General features: G+C 39.9%; 1 protein-coding gene across 4 annotated transcripts in view; it reads right to left on the bottom strand.

Moving 5' to 3' along the window:
* DLGAP1 (DLG associated protein 1) overlaps nt 1-19,887 on the bottom strand; it is a 324,532-nt gene that overhangs the window by 302,740 nt on the left and 1,905 nt on the right. For 2 of the 4 annotated variants that reach the window (XM_077778156.1, XM_077778158.1), the window contains exon 1: nt 15,679-15,765. The exons of the other annotated variants lie outside the window; for them this stretch is intronic. In XM_077778156.1, the coding sequence (XP_077634282.1) occupies nt 15,679-15,753 (75 nt within the window). In that variant the 5' untranslated portion in view covers nt 15,754-15,765. Of the gene's footprint in view, nt 1-15,678; nt 15,766-19,887 lie in introns of those variants that run through there. 4 annotated transcript variants of the gene reach the window in all.

Raw genomic sequence — 19,887 nt, 5'->3', positions numbered from 1 at the left:
CCTCACTTGAGGATTTTGGACCAACATGACACCTGTAAGGCCAGGTAGAAAGATTATCTTGAATTCCCTCTATCTTTATTGCTTCTACTTTAGTCTGAACCACAATCATCTCTTGTCTGGAGTATTTTAAGAACCTCCAAGTAGTATTTGAATGAATGACTGTTTGCCCATGGACATCTTAAACTGGATATTCTACAGATTTTTCTATTCAAAATGTTCTAGAACTAAATCATCTTCTCCATGCAAACTTCACCCGTCCCATTATCTGTCTCAAATGGAGGTACTAACATGCACCTAATTTTTCAAACCATAGATTGGTTGTCATTTCTACTCTTTCTTTCCTGACACCTCAGTCATCCAATTTCCAACTCTAGGCAATTCTATATACTTTAAAAGTGTTTTCTCCTTTTTAAAATTCTTATCATCAGTGTCCCACCCCTTTCCACTATGGTAAGAGCCCATTGAGGACAGGAGTCATGTCTTTTCAACTTTCTACTCCTAGTCCTTAACAGAAGGCCTAACATATACTTAGTGCTCACAGTGTTTGAGATAAAACTTGTACCATGGGGGCTTCTGGGTGGCTCAGTTGGTTAAGCGTCCAAATTCGGCTCAAGTCATGAACTTGTGGTTCATGAGTTTGATCCCCATGTAGGGCTCTGTGCTGACAGAGCCCCCCACTTCACCTGCATGCACTCTGTCTCTCAAAAATAAATAAGATTAAAAAACAAAATAAATATACCATGTACCACAAAAGGCAAAACTATGTATAACACATTAATTGCAAATGTATAAAATGCACAAGTTTATATTTATAGATATTGGAAGGAGATTTCAAGTCTATAAAGAATTGATGTTTTACTGTAAAGTTAAGTGAATAATAAGCATTTTAAATGAAAAGGAAGCAGCAAATATGGATTCATAGGCCAAAAGGAAGCTAGCCCCAATAGTTAAAAACAGTTTAAATAGTTTAAAATGGACTAACATAGTTTCATAGTCTAAATCATCTAACGGTTTAAGATAATCTAACAGACACAAAAATTAAGAACTCCATCTCCACGTAAAAGAAGTATCTGTGCAGTCCTGCATATATATGGTGATCTCTTTTAGCTGATAATGCACCAGCTGGATGATTTCATGCACTTTTCATACAAAGTTTAAAAAATGGTTAGGTTTAAGAAATATATCGTGTATTAGGTGGCAGATTATGTGGCAGGCAGAATAATGGTTCCCTGAAGATGGTCACATCTTAATCCATGGGATTTGTGCAGATGTTACCTTATGGCAAAAGGGACTTTGCAGATGTGATGAAGATCGCGATCCTGAGGTGGAGAGATTATCCTCGGTTACCCAGGTGGGCCCAACATAATTACAAGGTCTTCGAAAGGGAAAGAGAAGGGCAAGAAGAGTTGGAGAAGGAGACCTGACCACAGAAGCAGAGAGCAGTGATGCTATTGCTGGCTTTGATGACTGAAGAGGTAGCCAGGAGGGAAGGAATATTGGCAAGCCTCCAGAAGCTGGAAGAGGCAGGAAAATGGATTCCCCCCTAGAATCTCCAGGAGGAACACAGCCCTGCTGACCAGGTTCTGACTTTAGCTCGGTGAGATCCATTTCAGACTTCTGATCTCCAGTACTATAACATAATAAGTGTGTGCTATTTTAAGCAAGGAGGTTTGTGACAACTTGCCAGAGCAGGGATAGGAAATTAAAACACTTACAATTTCATAAAAAACCTGGCTAAAATGACGCTGTGATCTCTAACAGTAGGATATCTGCAGTGCCTTTAAGCCTGTTCTCATTTCAGTTCAAGTTGCTACCACCATGTTTTTAGGCTTAATGCAGATAATAGCACTGATTGGGGCCTTGCATAATGACCCTTTCCAAGCATTGTTCTACATCTTTTACATTACATTAACTCACTTAATCCTCTCAAACCCCCTACCTGATAGGTATTGTTATTGTCTCAATGTTACAGAGAACAGGAGAGGTTAAATAACTCACTCAAAGTTGCATGATCAGTAAACACAGGGTTTGAGCACAGCTGTCTGGCTCCAAAGCTCAAGAAATAAAGCATTTCAAATGGAGAAGCCATTCTTCTCTATCTTTTCTTTCTAAGCCCCAGCTTGGAATTCTTCTTCCTATTAAGCCTCTATATTCTTTGTTCAAGTATCCATGCTTCTAATTTTGCTCTGTTATTATATTTATCTAACTATCTACAGTTATACTAGAATATGGAGAGTAGGTGCTTGTTTTTACAAAATTTTGAATTCTATCCCCTCAGCTTCAAACTTATATATGGGAAATCTTTACTTTTTGTTACTTGATCACTCAGGAAAAGCTCCTTTACAATAAATCCTATTACAAACTTTGTAAGAAGATCTCCAAGTTCCAACCAGAAGACTCACTTATCTCAGGTAATATGCACCCACAAAAACACCTCTTTAAAAACTGTGCATTCCTCAAATCATTCTAAGGTTATAACCAAAAAGGTTTTTCTTTCTTCTTCTTCTTTTTTAAGTGTTTATTTTTAAGAGAGGGAGAGAGAGAGCAAGAGCCTGAGTGGGGGAGGGACAAAAAGAGAGGGGGACAGGGGATCTGAAGCAGGGTCCACTCTGACAGCAGAAAGCCTGTTGTGGGGCTCGAACCCACAAGCCACGAGATCATGACCCAAGCTGNAGCGAAAGTCGGACGCTTAACCGACTAAGCCACCCAGGTGCCCCCCCAAAAAGGTTTTCTAATGAACTGTTATAAGGAAAAAGGAAAATCGTCCATTTTAAGTTTTTACCCAGCTTTACCCAATTGAAACTTACACTTGTTAGTGGCTCTTTGTCTCTTTTGGGGACATGATAAGACCTAGGACTTTTCTTCCAACAGAATGAACATAAACACCTCTCCTCCTTAGTTTTTTAAGTTCTGGAGTTCACTGACCCCTTAGAGTGCATTTTTGCATAGTCTAAATGTCCACGCCCCAGGGTAAGAACACTTCAAGTAGGGGGATGGGTATGTGCTGCATTTCTTTATTTGAGTTCTCCTTGAATCCCCCACCCAGCCCTCCACCCCACGAGTCTTCTCAAGGTAGGATTACGTTAGCCACCAGTCAAGCTATTCCTCCTTTTGCAGGCTGCCTCAGCCCATGACCCACAGATGCTCTGGAAACCCTCTTCCTCTCAGGGTCTGTATCAAAAAGCCTTAGGAAGCTTTTCTAGAAAGGCCTTTTCTGGAAAGTAAGTTTTCCAATTGGCCTGCCACCAATGGTACTTTTCCTGGCCTGCTGGACTGAAGCAATCTCTCTTTCCAGGCCTTGAAGATAGCCAAAGAACACTTGTTTTCAGAGAGCAAGATGAGAAAATAGTGCTCTTGAAGTTGGGCAAGTAAACAAATGAGGCCAAATAGCATTTTTTTTTTTTTTTTAGGTAATGCCAGTTCCCTTAACGCAGAAAACTACTTTAAATAGTACATTGTTGTTATTGTTCCATGAGACTCCTGCCTATTATCTAAATAGGTAATTTTATTTCTAATTAAGAATGTTGTGCATTAAGTCTTGACATCCATAAATTGGTACATTATTGTTTTAGTGTGCAGCGGGAAGGTGTGAGATTCACTCATCTTGATGAATGAGGTTAAAGTAAACACTGCCCTGATAACCCATGGTGAACACTCCAAGGGGCTCTCCCGAAAGCTCTTGCCCTTTGATCAAAGGTGGAAGAATGTGAGGAGTGCCTCCCATGCAGCCATGATGGAAACCATACCCGTTGGTGGGCGGGGAGCCTGATTGGTACCAGCTGTGCGACTGGCTGCAGCACATATTACTATGTGCTGCCAATTTCTGGATCTATTTGCACCCAGATGCAGCTCCTAGAGGTGCCCAAACATCATAATGTACAACTAAATGTGAGCAGGAGAAAATTTTTGCTTTGTCTGAGAGAGAGCTTCAGCCCACAGTTCAAAGAGTGTGAGTGGAAATATTATTCTAGGTGCTGCTTGGGAGGCTAATGGTGAGTCAGGTACAAAATGGAGAGTAGGAGCAGAGTGAGGCCATGGACGGGATAGCACCAGGGGCCAGGGGAAGAGCAAGGGAAACTGTGTGAAATGCCCAGCACAGTGCCCCACAAATAACCAGGGACTAATAAGTGGTAGGTGAACTCTGAGTGAAATCCAAGGCTAGATGTCATGTTTCTAGTGAAAAGTTAGTTTTCCTTACTGAAAATGAGCTCCTTTATAGAATTTACTCCTCAGAATAACTCCATGAGCTCAGTATTTTACAAAGGAGGAGCTAGACGATGAGTGGAAGGAGCCTACTTAATACCACATAGTAAGTGGAAGACAGCGCTCACACAGGCCAGCCCTCACTCCCTGTGCCCATCTGGGCACCTGGAATGGGATTGGCCATTTCTGACACCTCTGAGCATGGAGGTAATCACAACAGGATATTGCCTTCTCTTGATAAACCCCAAATCTAGTAGAAGTCATTATATTGAAATAGACCAAAAAGCAACTAGAACAATGTTGTCCAATAACATTTTCCACCATGATGGGAATGTTTTATATCTGTTTGTCCCATAAACACCACATGTGACTGTTGAGCACTAACAATGTGGTTATTGTGACTGAGGAACTGAATTTTGTGTTGTTTAACTTTAATTAACGTAAATTTAAATAGCCACCTGTGGCTAGTGGCTACCATGTTGGAAAGTATAGAACTAGACGATTTGATTTGAAAGGAATGCTAAGGGCCATTTGCTTGGATTTCTTTCCCTCTGTCCCTGACATGTTCATCCAGCCTCTCAGTACAGATTTAAAAAAATTAAGTTTATTATTTTTGAGAGAGAGAGAGAGAGAGAGAGAGAGAATCCCAAGCAGGCTCCACACCATCAGCACAGAGCCTGATGTGAGGCCCAAACTCACTAACTGTGAGACCATGACCTGAGCCAAAACCAAGAGTCAGATGCTTAACCTACTGAGCCACCCACAGGAGCCCCGTCATTACACATTTAAAAAAAATTTTTTTTTTAACATTTATTTATTTTTGAGACAGAGAGAGACAGAGCATGAGCTGTGGAGGGGCAGAGACAAAGGGAGACACAGAATCTGAAACAGGCTCCAAGCTCTGAGCTAGCTGTCAGCACAGAGCCCAATGCAGGGCTGGAACCCATGGACTGTGAGATCATGACCTGAGCTGAAGTCGAACGCTTAACTGACTGAGCCACCCAGGTGCCCCTCAGGACACATTTTTAAAGAAGCTCTTCTCCTACCTTGGGATCTGATGTTGTTTGGAAAAAAATCTCCCTAATCTAACAGTAGCACCTTCAGGTGTATGATCTGGGTTTTGGTATAATACGCCCATTCATTACTCCCTGGAGACATCTCTTGATATATTCTCTCTAGGCTCCTCTTGTGCCTGTGAACGTTTAGGTCTCCAAGAGTAGCCCTACCTGCATCTCAGTTCTCTGGGTGCTCAGTGCTGCACTGCCATCCACAGAATCCTGGAGACCGCACTGTGCTGGCCTGTGGGTGAGTTGAACCCCAGATGCTGAATGACTGTGAGGATGCCCTCCATCTCGATCAGTGCTCTGCTCTCTGTCTGGATTTCTTCTCTAAGGCCTGGGCAGCCCCACTGCCTCTGGGGCCAGCAGCCTGGTTGTCAGGCTCAGCCTGGTTGGTGTCTGATGCCTCATATGTCCCTCTGGGGCGTCTTTCTCTGCTCTTTCTTATTCTCAGCCCTTTGCTCATCCTTAGAAATGCTACCCAGAGAGTTAAATTGTTGGAGGTTAGCCTCCAGGGTAAACTGTCTCCTTCATCTTTGGGAAATTTGGGTATTTTTGGAAAACAATATTTTATATCATCTTCTCCACTACAGACCAAACCTTGTCCTCCATTTACTTATTTTCACCAGCTGGGTGGGCTGCTATCTTATCTGTACTGGTCCTTTCCCCAAACTGGTCTCTCCTTTCCCACATTTATCGAGTCACCTCTCCCAGATTTCAGTCTGGGTCACAGAGTCGCTAAATAGATCTTGGTTGAATGAAAGGGTTGTTGAGAATGGCAGTTCTATTAAATCACTTAAGAAAAATTTTTATTATACACCTATGATCTAGATAATACAAAGGGACTACATATTTTGATAGTTGGGTGGATTCATCCCTAGTTAGAGCTAAGAAATACAACACTACATTCTATTCAGCCATTAATCTAATTAAATGAAATTAAATTGGCATGGTTTAATTTTAGTGAATTCATTTCTTACAAGTCCCTATTAAGTGAATAATTAACATTTCATTCTTATGTCTGGGGGTATTTTATAAAATATTGAACCAAGAGAAAGTGGAGGCTGTGGAATGTATTAAGACTATATCCATTACTTTAAATGAATTTTGTCTGAGCTTAAACAAAGAGGCAAGTGCATGAAGTAAGGGCTTGCCAGAACACTGCATTGCCTGCAGTGAGATACATGTACATGAGGAGAAATCCAAAATGAGCTGAGAAGTGGGAGAATACAAACTACATTGCCTTCCAAGTTCATAACTGAGGATGGCACCTTTTATCCTGATGTATGTCTGAAGTCTGATCACTCTGTATTGTTACCTATTATAAGAATTTAGTTTAAACTCTACTAACATTCCCTAAAAGCATATATTTATTGGACATACACAGCCACCGCTAAGGTGACATACATGAGTGTTCCTCACTGTATATTATATGACTCACTTAATTCAGTTATACACTCACAGGTAATTAAGAAGCATTCTAAAGGTAGACCTTTAGGGAAACTTTTCTTTTCCTTAAGATCTAGAGTAGTAGTTTGACAAATAGTGAAACTAGTGAACTTCTTAAAGGTTTAGTTAACAATCAGGGATATATGGAGCTCATGCACCGAGCAGAATTCTGGGTCACAATAGGCCCAAGAAATATCACCCTGGTCTCCCACAAGGACAAAATACAAAGTCACAGAGACTTATCGAGGAATTGCGTTTGGGGAGTCCTAGTTCATTTCTTCATCATTTTGGTGAAATTACATTAAACCAAGCAGAGGATATTAAATGGGCATTTCATACCACACTTATTTGGACATAACTTTACAGTGTTACTAACAACACCGTTAACTACATTCAGGTTGGGAGTCTCAAGGGGTCAGTGGTGTTGTTTCCTGTTGAAGCAAATGATTAATCAAAACAGCATCAGAGATGGTTGTTTCATAGATTGAGATACAATGTTCCAGTTACATGAGATAATATTTTGCCACTACAATTTAGCAATTTATATATCTGACTTTGTAAACAGATCTCACATGCCCCTTGCTTTCTAGCATGGCCGCTTTCCAAACTAGACTTCTATTTATACCCAGTCTTAGAGACAGAGTCTGTTTTTTCATCATTAGTTGATCATTTTTTAAATTGTTATTAAAATAGATGCTCGTGAAGAAATAACCCTCCAGGAAAAGAACAAAGGGAATATTCATGAAGTAGAGGCAGACTGACATGCTGGAAAGTGAACAGATTTTGGAATCAGAGCAGGGCTTACATCTCCATTATGTCCCTTACTAGTAGTATAATCTTGAGCAAATTAATGATCCCCATTTTGTGTATAATGCAGGTCTGAACAACTATCCCGGTAACTTTCAGAAATAAGGGCAATATGAAGTAAGCATAGGCTCATAGAACTCGCTCAATTAATTATGGTCCCTTTCCTCCTTTTCCTTCTTCATCTCATTTCCATCATTCATTATCACACGGAACCATTTGGCAGGTACCAAAGATGAAAAGATGCTTAGTTTGGTGCTGTGGAAAGGAATCAAGGACTCTGAGTGTTCTTCAAAATGTCAATTCCTCTCTCTGGGTCACAGATGAGGAAGAAAGTATGAAGGTGATAGACGAATTTGCCCATCAAAGCTAAGAAGTGTTTTTAAAGTGTGGCTCAAGTTAGGAGCTCTGGGTGCCCCACAGCCAGCTGTTGTTTTCATGGATGGGGCACCGGGCTGCAGCCTGGGAGAGCTGTGGCTGCTAACTCAACTTACCAATCTTGGGATAGTTGCCTAACATCTTTTTTTTTTTTTTTTTACTTTAATCAGGACAGTGGATAGACAGTGGAAACTTCCTAGTCTTGCTTCTGTTTTGTTTTTTTATTTTTATTTTTAAAAAAAATTTTTTTAATGTTTTATTTATATCTAGGAGAGAGAGAGAGAGAGACAGCGTGAGCAGGGGAGGGTCAGGGAGAGAGGGAGTCACAGACTGAAACAGGCTCCAGGCTCTGAGCTGGCAGTCAGCACAGAGCCCGACGCGGGGCTCGAACCCACGAACTGCGAGATCATGACCTAAGTGAAAGTCGGACGCTTAACTGACTAAGCCACCCAGATGCCCCGTCTTGCTTCTGTTTTAAATGGTTGTATCAATTTTGCTGTCTATGTACAAGGGATCGCATGGTTCAAAAACATAAAAAGCACTGGGCTAACTGGCTGTTGAAGTTCTTTCTGACACCTGCTTCTATTGGTTGTGGTGCTCATGGGAGTTTATAAGGAAGAAAGGCACGATGAGATGTACTCTCCAGAAACTCAAGCAGCAGACCAAATTAGACCCAGTACCTGGAGTGGGAAAAGGAGGTGTGGGACAGGCAGCAGAATTTCTTCTTTTTTTTTTTTTTAAGTTTTTAAAAAATGTTTTCTTTATTTCTGAGAGAGAGAGAGACAGCATGAGCAGGGGAGGGTCAGAGACAGAGGGAGATACAGAATCTGAAACAGGCTTCAGGATCTGAGCTGGCTGTCAGAACAGAGTCCCACATGGGGCTCGAACCCACGAACCGTGAGATCATGACCTGAGCTGAAGTCAGATGCTTAACCGTCTGAGCCACCCAGGCACCCCATGGCAGCAGAATTTCTTGAGCACATAAATGAATGCCTCATGCTACATGATTGAGGAGCGCTAACATACGGGGTAAGAGGAACTGAGCAAGACTCCCTGCCGGCCCTTCTTCTGCACTGCTCTCCACAACTGAAGAGCTATGAGAGTGCCAGTTAATTTCTCCAGGTTTCAGTTTCCTCCATGTAAGCATGGTTTTGGGGTAGTCTCCCATTCCCAATTATATAATAAAATAGCAACTTAAAAAAGAAGAAAGAGATGAAGAAGAAGAAAGGAAGAAAGAAAGAGATGATGAAGAAGAAATGAACAGGAGGAAACACAGCTAAGCCCAATTCTCTGTGCTCAGTAGGTTGCAGGGGCTGGGCGTGTGTGTGGAAGTAGGAAGCAGTATAATTAACCTCACATATCTGATTTCTGAGGGTCACTGCAGGAAGGACGTTATTAAGGTCTTGCCTGGCATGCATGCGTTCTTCCAGGGAGATCCATAATACCAGTCTGGGAGACAGGATGGTATTTATGATGGACAGGGCACAGAGGACAGGGAGAAGGCAAGCAAGGTCAGTTTGGAGGAGAAATGAGGATGTAGTTTACAATTTCCTAGCATGGAACAGCTACAGGAATTGGTTATCTTAGATTCACCAGTGGAATCTAATAAATAACAGTTGGCTTTGGGATTTTTTTTTTAAAGCAGCATGAAAAGTCAAAATATGTATTTTTAAAGAAGCATGAAAGCTCATAGGAGACATTTTTGATTGATTGTTCAGTTCATGAGATCATCTGGCATTAAATAAAATGTTTCTTTTTCTGTGCAGTGATTGCATAAGCCAAATATGGGAGAGCGACCTACACGACAATTTTCGGCCTATGGATCTGATTTTTTATAAGTCTCACCACACACCCCTCACAGAGGGTTCTTGTTTTTGGTGGATTTGTTTCACCTCCTTTGTGAAAGCCTTCAAGAGAAGGCAGCAAGCAGGAAAATCAGCTATTTATAGGCGCTTTTTTTTTCTTATGAAAAGTGTCTGCTCAGCGTGCCATGGAATACTTCCAAGAGGTAGGAGAACAGGAAACTATCTAAAATCAACTAGAAGGCTGGAGGAGTGTTATGGGGGAAAGATTTTTACATGGGAATCATTTTCAGAAAGCTTGGGTTTCATTTGCAAACAAATGACAGTTACTTTCACCGACACCCCCTGAGTTACCAAAGAGCCAGCTAAACTTGTACTAGTTGAGGAGAGAAGAAGAAGAAAAGACATGTATAAGCAGTTGGGATTTTTAAAGATACTTTAAAGGAGCACCTCTCTCTGTAACTATTTACTGCTGGAGGAGCCACAAGTCAGACCAGTGCATGTAGAACAATTTTGCTGGTAGGTGGCCTACCAGAGTGGCGAGGATTAGTCTGAGACTTTGGGAATGAGCAAAGAAAACAGACGGAGAAGGGCCTGTTGTCATCTGCTAGCAGTGGAGGAGGAACTCCCACCTCTCAAAGTTGTTCTGCTGGAAATATTCCTCAGAAAACCTGGATGAGTCATTAAGAGAGGCAAGTGGCTAGAGCCCCTAGTAGACAAGCTCCATAGCTGTTGCTGTGAACTAAACTTGTCCTTGACTTACCAAGGCTGTCTGGAATTAAGCGGTCTTGACAGACTTAAGGTACGAAAGCAAAAACAGATCTTCTGTTTTTGAACAAACTAAAGGTTCAGGAAGCCAGAGGAACTGCATTCTATTGGCACATACAAGCCACGGGAAAACCTGACCCACTGAGGCTGAGCTATCAAAAGGTCGACTCTTGGTGATCTTTTCATCTGCAGGCAAAAGCCTCACCTTTTCATTGATTCCAATGCTTCATTGGAACATGGGGGAAGAAGCCTTAAATGCACACTGGGATGAAGACTTACTGTCATCCCACACTGGGAGAGGGCTTTCCTTTCCCAGGAAATCAGATACGCTCATCCTAACCCTGGTTTAGTAAAAGTTAGGTGAGGCAAAAGAGAAGAGAGTGGTAGGGTACGGGAAACACATGAAGATGCCTTGAAGCATTCTGATGTCTGAAGAGTCTGTAAATGCAAAACATTTCACACTGTTTTTCGTTTACTTCCCAAATTAGAAATTACTTTTTTTCTAAGACCTGAACAAATGTAGCAGTCATATCAGTACGCCCATTTTACAGACACAGAAATGAAAGCACTGAGTGAAGGGAGACCAAGTCATGTTGGAAGTTAGCAGCCATAGTAAAACTAATGGAGCTCCTGAAGCCCACGTGTTCATCTGTTAGACTCTACTGCCCCCTTCAGTAAATAGGATGATAATGTAGTCTGATAGTTTCCTAGAGTTGAGTTAAAATGTGGCTCTTAGATTGATCTCTGTGTGGGAATTACCCCAGAACTACAGAATCAAAATATCTTGAGTTGATGTCAGAAATCCTTATTTTATAGACACATTAAAGGTGATTTTTGTACACACAAAGTTAAGGAACGAATGCCCTAAATATCCAATGATAGAGCAAGTGGCTATACATATAGCCACAGCTATGTTAACAATATTTTTTAATGTTTATTTTTGAGAGAGGGATCCAGGGTGTGAGTATGGGCAGGGGGGTGGCAGAGAGAGAGGGAGACACACAGTCTGAAGGAGGCTCTAGGCTCTGGGCCATCAGCACAGAGACCATCGTGGGGCTCCAACTCACAAACTGTAAGATCATGACCTGAGCCGAATTAGGACGCTTAACTGACTGAGCCACCCAAGTACCCCTATGTTAATGATTTTTACACTAGGAAAAGTAAGGTAGGAGGTGTGGGATGCTTGCTACCAAGATAGGGTAAGATACCAGAGAGAAATATGCTGGGCCCTGAGTCCCAGGGCTCTGATACAGTGCTTCAAGATTATATATCCAAACATGGGGCATGTCTGCTCCATTTGTCCTCTTTTGGTACATTGTTTACCCATAATGAAACCATTGAGATGAGGAGGGACTGATGGGGATTACAGAAGAAATATACCTATTTCTATTTTTTAGAAATTAAAAATACACTACTCTGCCATTTGTAACCACAGAATTACAAATTGCAGATGATTATTTAGTTAACAACACTTTTCATCACTTGTGAATCTTTTAAGCCACAAACATGCTTCAAATCTAACTTTGAGATCAGTTCTTTTTCCCCTTTGCCTCCTTGTGCCTTGACCTCACTGCCTTAAAAGGATGTAGCAGGATGGATAAGCTAGTTTTTGAAAAGAGCCTTAAAGGTTTTCACAGATGTGGGAGACATCATGGGACAAAGAACAGGGCTGTCCCTAGGCAGTGAGTGTACAGGCCTGAGACCACTACCGACAAGATGACTGATCTTACATCGGTCAAGGTGTCTCCCTAATGTTTATTTTTGCCATTTTCGGAAAGAATGAGTTTGGATAAATACTCTCAAAAAATTGTTTCATATGGTGATTATTAGATGAGAAATAGGTAGGTAGGAAGATGCTACGTCCACCTTTCAGGGAGAAGTTTTAAATGAGAAGGTATACCAGATGGCCTTCCAGTGAAGAGGTTTTAAAATGCGAAAACTGTTATTTTTCTGAAGAACAAAAACCAAAACCCGGTTGCTTCTTTACCTACCTTAAAGTTTTAGGGACCTGGAGGGTAAAATTAGGGAGGAGTTAGATAATTCTGAAGGTCTGTATTAAACAGCAGCAGAAAAAAAAAAAAAGCAAATGGAACAGAAGTCCATTTCCTTTCATTGTTGTGGGCTGTCTCTTTGATGAAAGGTGTTTATTCTCACCCCTAACTGGTTTCTACTAGTGGTCTGAGGTCAAGTTCAATATAATCACTGTAAAGGCATAATAATGAGCTTTCTAGTGAGATCTTTGGAAAATCTGATTCCCCACTCTATAGTCATTCTTATATGGACATTGTGAAATTGTGTGTTTAAAAGGGATCTTATGTCATGAATCAGAGATCAGAGAAAGCATATGTATATATAAATGCAAATTTTGAAGTAGGGGTCCAGGGATGTTTATGCAGATGTAATGTGTAAATATGGACCTGTACACATGCATACTACAGACAGTAACTCTGGACTCCACATAATTCTGCTTCATAGATAGTTCTGTGATATCAGAAGACTGAATTTGTAGGAAATTTCTTAGTTCTGTGAGAACAACGATTAGAAACTTCAACTGAGAAAGAATAGTGACTTCATGTACATGAAAGAAAAGATCTACCTGTCTAGAAAACTCATTTTGCAAATGAAATTTTATCTTAGAAATGGAAACAAGGTAGGGTATATTGCTTAACCTTAGCAAATGGGAAAAAATCATTTCAGTTTTAAAGATAGTTTTATATATTCTTACACTTAAAAGACCAGAGAATCAGAATTTCCTTGGCCCTCAGTGTTCTCCAAGAAAAAAAAATAGTTAAAAAAAAATACCAGAAACAAGTAATTGGTCAAAAGCAACAGAAGGAGTGAGATGATATGCTTCTCTTTACACTATATTCCCTCCTTTACTTTTGTTAATGTATAACAGCAACAAATTCATTCTTTATAGGTTTATCTTTTAGTTAGAGAGAGGACTGGGTTGAGGGAGACTATATCATTCATTGAGAAAACTTTAAAGCACCCCCCACCCCATTGCAGTTTCAGTCTAAGAATTTATAAAAACATTTAAATATGCATTTACAAAAATAATGTAAATAAAAATGTTTCCTGTTCTGTAATATGTGTTCCAAATGGCAGTTACTAGGGACAGAACCTAATGATAGGGGATGAGCAAGATGATCTGGAGAAGCAGATAAATGAGGTCTGGATGGGAAGTTATACAGCCATGTTACTTTTATCCAATGGGAAAATTTATGGGTTCAAAGTTTCAAATGAGTAATAAAAATCAGTAAGGTCATATAACTCTTCATGGATATCATTAATAGTAACCTGGTTTTACCTGACAAGGCCAATTTTAACTTTTCTCTACAAGCTACCCCCTGGCAAATGACAAAAAAAAAAAAAAAAAAAATCTGACCCAGATGTTTATAGTTTGAACCATGTGAAGTTTCTGGTTTCAACTGTTTAGATCTCTAAAGATGGAATTTCTCCATGGTTCAGTGGGCACAGGAACCTACTAAGAGAGGTTGGTGCCTTTGAACTTAAAAACAAAATGGTTAAAACCTAATCTAATCACCACATCAAAGCCAACTTGGTAATATTGCATAGGTTTCTTAGTAGTCCCTATAAAATCTCAAACAAAAGACCAACGTGTTCTACCATTCACAAATCACTGTTCCTGTCGAGTTGTATGAAGCTATGATCTCAAGGGGACAAGAGATTATGGATGAAACTTTCTCTGCAGAATATGAATGATTACTTTGAGCTTTTGCCTTCAATTTGCTACCAAGCAACCTGTTTTCTAAGGAGCATAGAGAATGAGGGGATAAAGCCCACTGGCCACTAAGAGATCCAGGGGCTAGTTTTTCTCTTCTTTTGTGCTAACCAATGCTATGCCTTTCTTTATTAGATTGGACTCTGATCAGAAAACATGTGCCATGAAACCTTTGATTATGGCTAACTGAGCACCTTAGAATTGTGAAATTGCAAACCAAGAATCACAAAGTTTCTTTAACTCCTTTTGGGAAGGATTTCCTATTTCTTTTTTTGAGCTTCCGTCAACTACCACTGACTCTTCTCTCACAGTGCTTTGCCAATTGTCTCCCCCACATCCCCACTATTATTTGGATATGGGCAATAGTGAGAATTAAACTCAGAGAGAGAATTACCAGAATTCTGCTAGCTGCACGCTTGATTCTTCTTCTTTTTTTTTTTTTTTTTACTTTATTGTCAAGTTGGTTTCCATATAACACCCAGTGCTCATCCCCACAATGCACGCTTGATTCTATGGTCAAAGTTAGGAATCAGGCAGGAGCAACCTTGTTTTTCTATCAACAAAGAGGACATCTTTACTAAGATCAGTGAAAAATAGGGAGAAGACTATGCAAGGCAAACAGGAAATACATTCAAGAATCTTGACACTCCTTGCTGCATTATTAAGGCAATTTAAATTGAAAATCAAGAAAATTATCAACGTAGTTGATTTTTTTTAAAGGCAGCTAGCAACCATTACAGTAACCAAGTAACCAAAGTCACTAGCAGAATTGGTCGGCACTGTCACACACTTCACATAAAGTAGTCTTGATTGATTTAATATAATTTAAATTGTTCTAAAACAAAAAGAAAGAAAACCTCAGCCAGGAAAGGAAACTCCCACTAGGCAAAGACTGAAATAATCCTGAACAAAATTTTGAAAAATAGTTGTACTTGCCCTGAAAAAATATCCTGGGTTCATGCTTGTTATGAATGATTCTTCAGTGATTTTTTTTTTGTGGAATCTAATTTAACCAACAGATAAAAAAGAAAGAAGGAAAGAAGGAAGGAAGGAAGGAAGGAAGGAAGGAAAGAAAAGGGGGGAAAAAAGGAAAGAAAAACCCCTAGCCATCCAGAAATTTTAATTTTGCAAAGGGACAGTAAGCATCCAGGATCCTGGAAAACAACTGATCACATTTCAATCACTAGCCATACAATTTCCTTAACAGAACCTAGCACCTTAGATCAACTATGTCAATAAAAGATTTTACAAAGCCTCTGTGACATGGATTTGTTAGGTATCCAATATCTCAACCTGTTTTCTTACCTTCTCTCTATATATTAGTTTATTAGCTCTTTCAGTCTTTCTAGCTACTATTGAGAGAAGAAATAAAATAACAAAAACTATCCTTCCCGGACCCTGGCAAAATCCCCACTCAAACCAACAGCACACTTTCACCAGATACAAAGTAATAAAAGAGTTGTACCCAAACCTGGTCAGCCCTTCCATTTCTTGAAACTTGCACACAAACTGAAGAAACCCACTCAGCCTTAAAAAGGTCGATCATTTCTCTCTTCTAAAATTTCATCTCTGAGAGTGGCTTTCTTCCTCGGTCTCTTGTCTTGCTCTCTCTCTCTCTCTCTCCCTCTCTCTCCCTCTCTCTCCCCGTGTCTCTACTTCTACCGGGGAGAGAGCGTTTTGTTTCCCTTTTACTGTGTCTGCTGCTGGATGAATGCAAAATACATGATTGAAGGGATTTTTTTTTTCAGGTTAACAGTTGGAAATCTAAAATCTTGCTCATCTGAATGGCTTTATATGCTAGTCACTCAACACATAACGTTCACATAAAGAGGCATATACAGAACCAAGAATCCTACCTTTTTTTAAAGCAAAACAAAACAACAACAGAAACTCCTTTTACTCCTTTGAGCCCATTCCTAGTTTATTTACTGAACTCTTAACACTTACCCGGAGATGTGCCATAAATGCTCTATTCCAGATGTATAAAAGCCAACCACATCTCAACTGAGAATTAAACAGTTTTAATGTCTTCAAATCCATGTCCCTGCTCCAAACCCTGATACAGTCACTGGCAGTGGTACAAGATTCTCAACAGCAGACATCTGATTCTTGACATTTAAAAATAACAATATTGGGGGGGAAATGGGAGTCTTTTTTTTTTTTATTAACTACAAACAGCTTGTGAGTGAGGACATACCACAATTGACTGTATTCACTGGATCTTGCAATAATTTCAAGCTACAGTATTTTATTTCTAAATCAACGTCAGACAGAGGGCAAATACCTACAGACATCTCATTTTCTATATAACCATGGTGATGGCCTAAGTTAAATTAATTCCAAGTGATAGTTTTCCAAGGAGAGAATCAGAACATTGCTAGTATTTCGATTCTATTATTGGTGAATGCTAATTTAACTTTTGTGCAGTCTTGAATCAAATGAGGGACAGATCACTCATTCTGCTGCTTGTCAAAGGTCACATTTCAGGTACAGGCATTCTCAACTGCATTCGCAACAAACATGAAGTCAAAGGAACATGTACATTTGCCACAGAATAAAACAGGTAATAAAATAAAAGCATTTATTTCTATTTCTGGAACACATCTTAGACTTAGATCTGAGATCAGGTCTTAGCTCTTTTGCTTACTATCTATGTGCATTGCTGGGTAAGCAATTTAAGCTTTCATGCCTTAGTTTAGTCATCTGTAAAACTGGAGTAAATAGTAATACGTTACGAAGTTATTTCAGGTACTAAATGAGATACTGTGTGGTGTCTAGCACATAACAGGTATTTGATATATGCCACTTCCTTCCTCTTTTATATTTGGAAGGGGTAGGGATTGGACATGGTAAATAGAAAAATCCAGGCTTTGAAGCCAGACAAATCTGTTCTGACCCTCCACGTTGCTGCGTACTGTGTGTCGTTAGGTAAGTTACTTAACCTAATTTACTAAGTCTCAGTTTCTGCAACTGTAAAATACCTCACAGAGTTGTAACAGAGAAAATTAGGATAACACTGGGAAAATATGGGCGTTTGGTCCATTTATTAAATGAGAGTTTCCAGCCTTGTAACTCTTAAAAATTATTCTAATTAGTACTCTCCTTATGTAACTAAGGAGTTTAAAAATATGAACTCAGACCTCAGGCCTTCTAGACCAAATGCCTCATCTTATGGCAGAGGAAGGAGACCCAGAGAGCTGAGATGATGGTAATAAGTGATCACTAACTAGTTAGTGGCAAGCAGGGATTAGAGCATAGACCCCCTCTTTCGAAATTTAATGCTTTGTCCACTTAACTTTGCAAGGCTGAAGTCAGCCTACACATCTGTAAACCCAGTTTCAATATTAGTTGGTAATTAAGACAATATAACTGGGGGAAAAAAGCCCACTTTTCCTTATTTCCCCAAATTTGTTTCTAAGAATGAGCCTGCAAATGAAATGATTTCATGGGGGGCGCCTGGGTGGCTTAGTCGGTTAAGCATCCGACTTTCGCTTAGGTCATGATCTCGCGGTTCGTGGGTTCGAGCCCCGCGTCGGGCCCTGAGCTGACTGCCAGCTCAGAGCCTGGAGCCTATTTCAGAGTCTGTGTCTCCCTCTCTCTCTGACCCTCCCCTGTTCACACTGCCTCTCTCTCTCTCTCTCCTAGAAATAAAATAAAAATATTAAAAAAAAGAATGCTTTCATGGGAACAGGCAGGGCCTGGCTACACCTGTCTGAGAAAAGCTCAGGCAGGACCGCAGAGTCTCTGTCTCCTCTACAGCAAGGAGAGAGCTGGAGAGAACGTCCAGCTTCAGGAGTTTCCTTCTCCTCTCCCCCCCTGTGAATGTCCAGCTCCTTCCCCTTCTTCACAGGAGCCCTTTAACTTCGGCACACTGTCTGGGAAGAACATGCCGTTCTACATATAGTTTATCTGCCAGGCACACAACCTGCTCACACTGAATTTTTTTTTTCCAGTCTGAAAGTTTCATACAGAACAGGAGCTCAATAAATGTCAATATTTATTAAAGAAGGTGTGCTTTCGAGCTCAGTTTATATTTAAAGGGTTTAACTAGCTTGGTTCAACGTTAATTATTGCCCAACGTAGGATAGAAAATATTATTTTTTTCCAATCTTTCAATAACTTCAGAATTAAAAACTAAAGCCCTCTGGGTAACAAAGTGAGACTAGCTGTTGCTCTGGGGAGGGAGGGAAGGATATGGGATTGGGTAAGGTATATATGTGATCCATTGTAATTGATGTTTTATTTCTCTAGTTGGGTTATGTATAACTGGGTGTTTGTTTTCTTATTATTTTTCATTATACTTTCTGTAAGCTTCCAACATTTCATTAAAAAACCAGCTTAAAATAAGGTAAATAACTTGAAAATAGAATTTCCAAATCCTTCTGATATGAGATCCAATAATACTATGATACTAAATCTCGTACTTCAATCTTCAAGCTCTCATTCTCATTTTATGGCAAAGCTTTTAATAACAGTATGTTTACTCTACAGGCTTTTTTTTTTCTCCTGTTCACTGTTTTCATGCCCTTGATTCCAGAGCTGTGCTGGGTGTACTGGAAAAAGCTATTTTGCATGAAATAGAGATAAGTCTAATTCTTGGGTCTTCAGCATATTGGCCATGAGGCTTTAAATCATCTGATATTTCTAAATCTGTTTCTGCTCTTGTAAAAACAGAGTATTATTATATCAAGCTCTCAGGATTATTTTGAAAATTAAATGGAATGACAAATGTGAAAACGTTTTGCTACAGTATCTGGTACATAGTAGATTTTCAATCAATATCAGTTTCCTTCTTTCTTTCTTCCTTCCTCTTTTCACCACTTCTGAAGCCTTTTACTTCAAAAAGGTATCAAAAAGAAAGAAAAATGAATTTAAGGTAGGAAGAATGTAAGCAGTGAGGCAAGGATAATAAAAGCATTTTGTTAAGGCTCCGAAGGCTGGTCTGGAGCCATGTAGAGTATCCTTTCTTAATCTGCTATTTCTTATCTCATCTCATCACTACTTATTAAAGTCCAGGTTCTTAAAAACTTGTGTTTTTTCTTGCCACTCATTACAGAGCTTTCATAGCTAAAACATCCTGTTCTAGGGCTCCTGTCTCATTACTCATCCTTTCTTCAGGACAGATGTTCTAATCAAAATACTTTCTTCTAGGTGGTGGGTAAGATTGTCGTGGTCATTTCTATAAATTAAGTGGCTTGGATTCTATCCTACCTCTAAACTAACAGAGTAACAGTATAACCCATAAGCCTTTACCTTTCTTTGAGTGTAGTTTTCTGTATGCTAAATGAGGAGGTTGGATTAGATGTACTGTTTAGCTCTAAAATTCCATGAATAGTTCTTGATGACTTAACTCATCCAGCAGCCTTATAGTAAATGAGGCAATACCTCATTTACTTTCAGTGGGAGAAACTGACCACGTGGCTGTGTGCTCTTTGTGAAAACACCCACATGTTGGTGGCTTCCGAACACTGGGATGTCCTTGCCCACGGACTGCCAGCCTGGCATACTTGCAGGGCTTGGTAAAGGCATTCTCAAGGGACCCAGGTTTGCAAGGAGGAATTCAGAGAGCAAAAAGTTGAATTCTCAGTGGAAGACTGATTCGCTTGCATTCCTTCTTAAGATGAGAGTGGGAAATGATTATGTCATGCCTTTATAGTCCAATAAAAACTTTTTATAAAAA

The sequence above is a fragment of the Crocuta crocuta genome, unplaced genomic scaffold, assembly GCF_008692635.1.
Source record: "Crocuta crocuta isolate KB4526 unplaced genomic scaffold, BGI_CrCroc_1.0 scaffold26, whole genome shotgun sequence".
In the NCBI taxonomy this organism is placed as follows: Eukaryota; Metazoa; Chordata; class Mammalia; order Carnivora; family Hyaenidae; genus Crocuta; species Crocuta crocuta.
The sequence above is the reverse complement of the archived record's forward strand: the minus strand, read 5'-3'. Positions and strand labels throughout refer to the sequence as shown.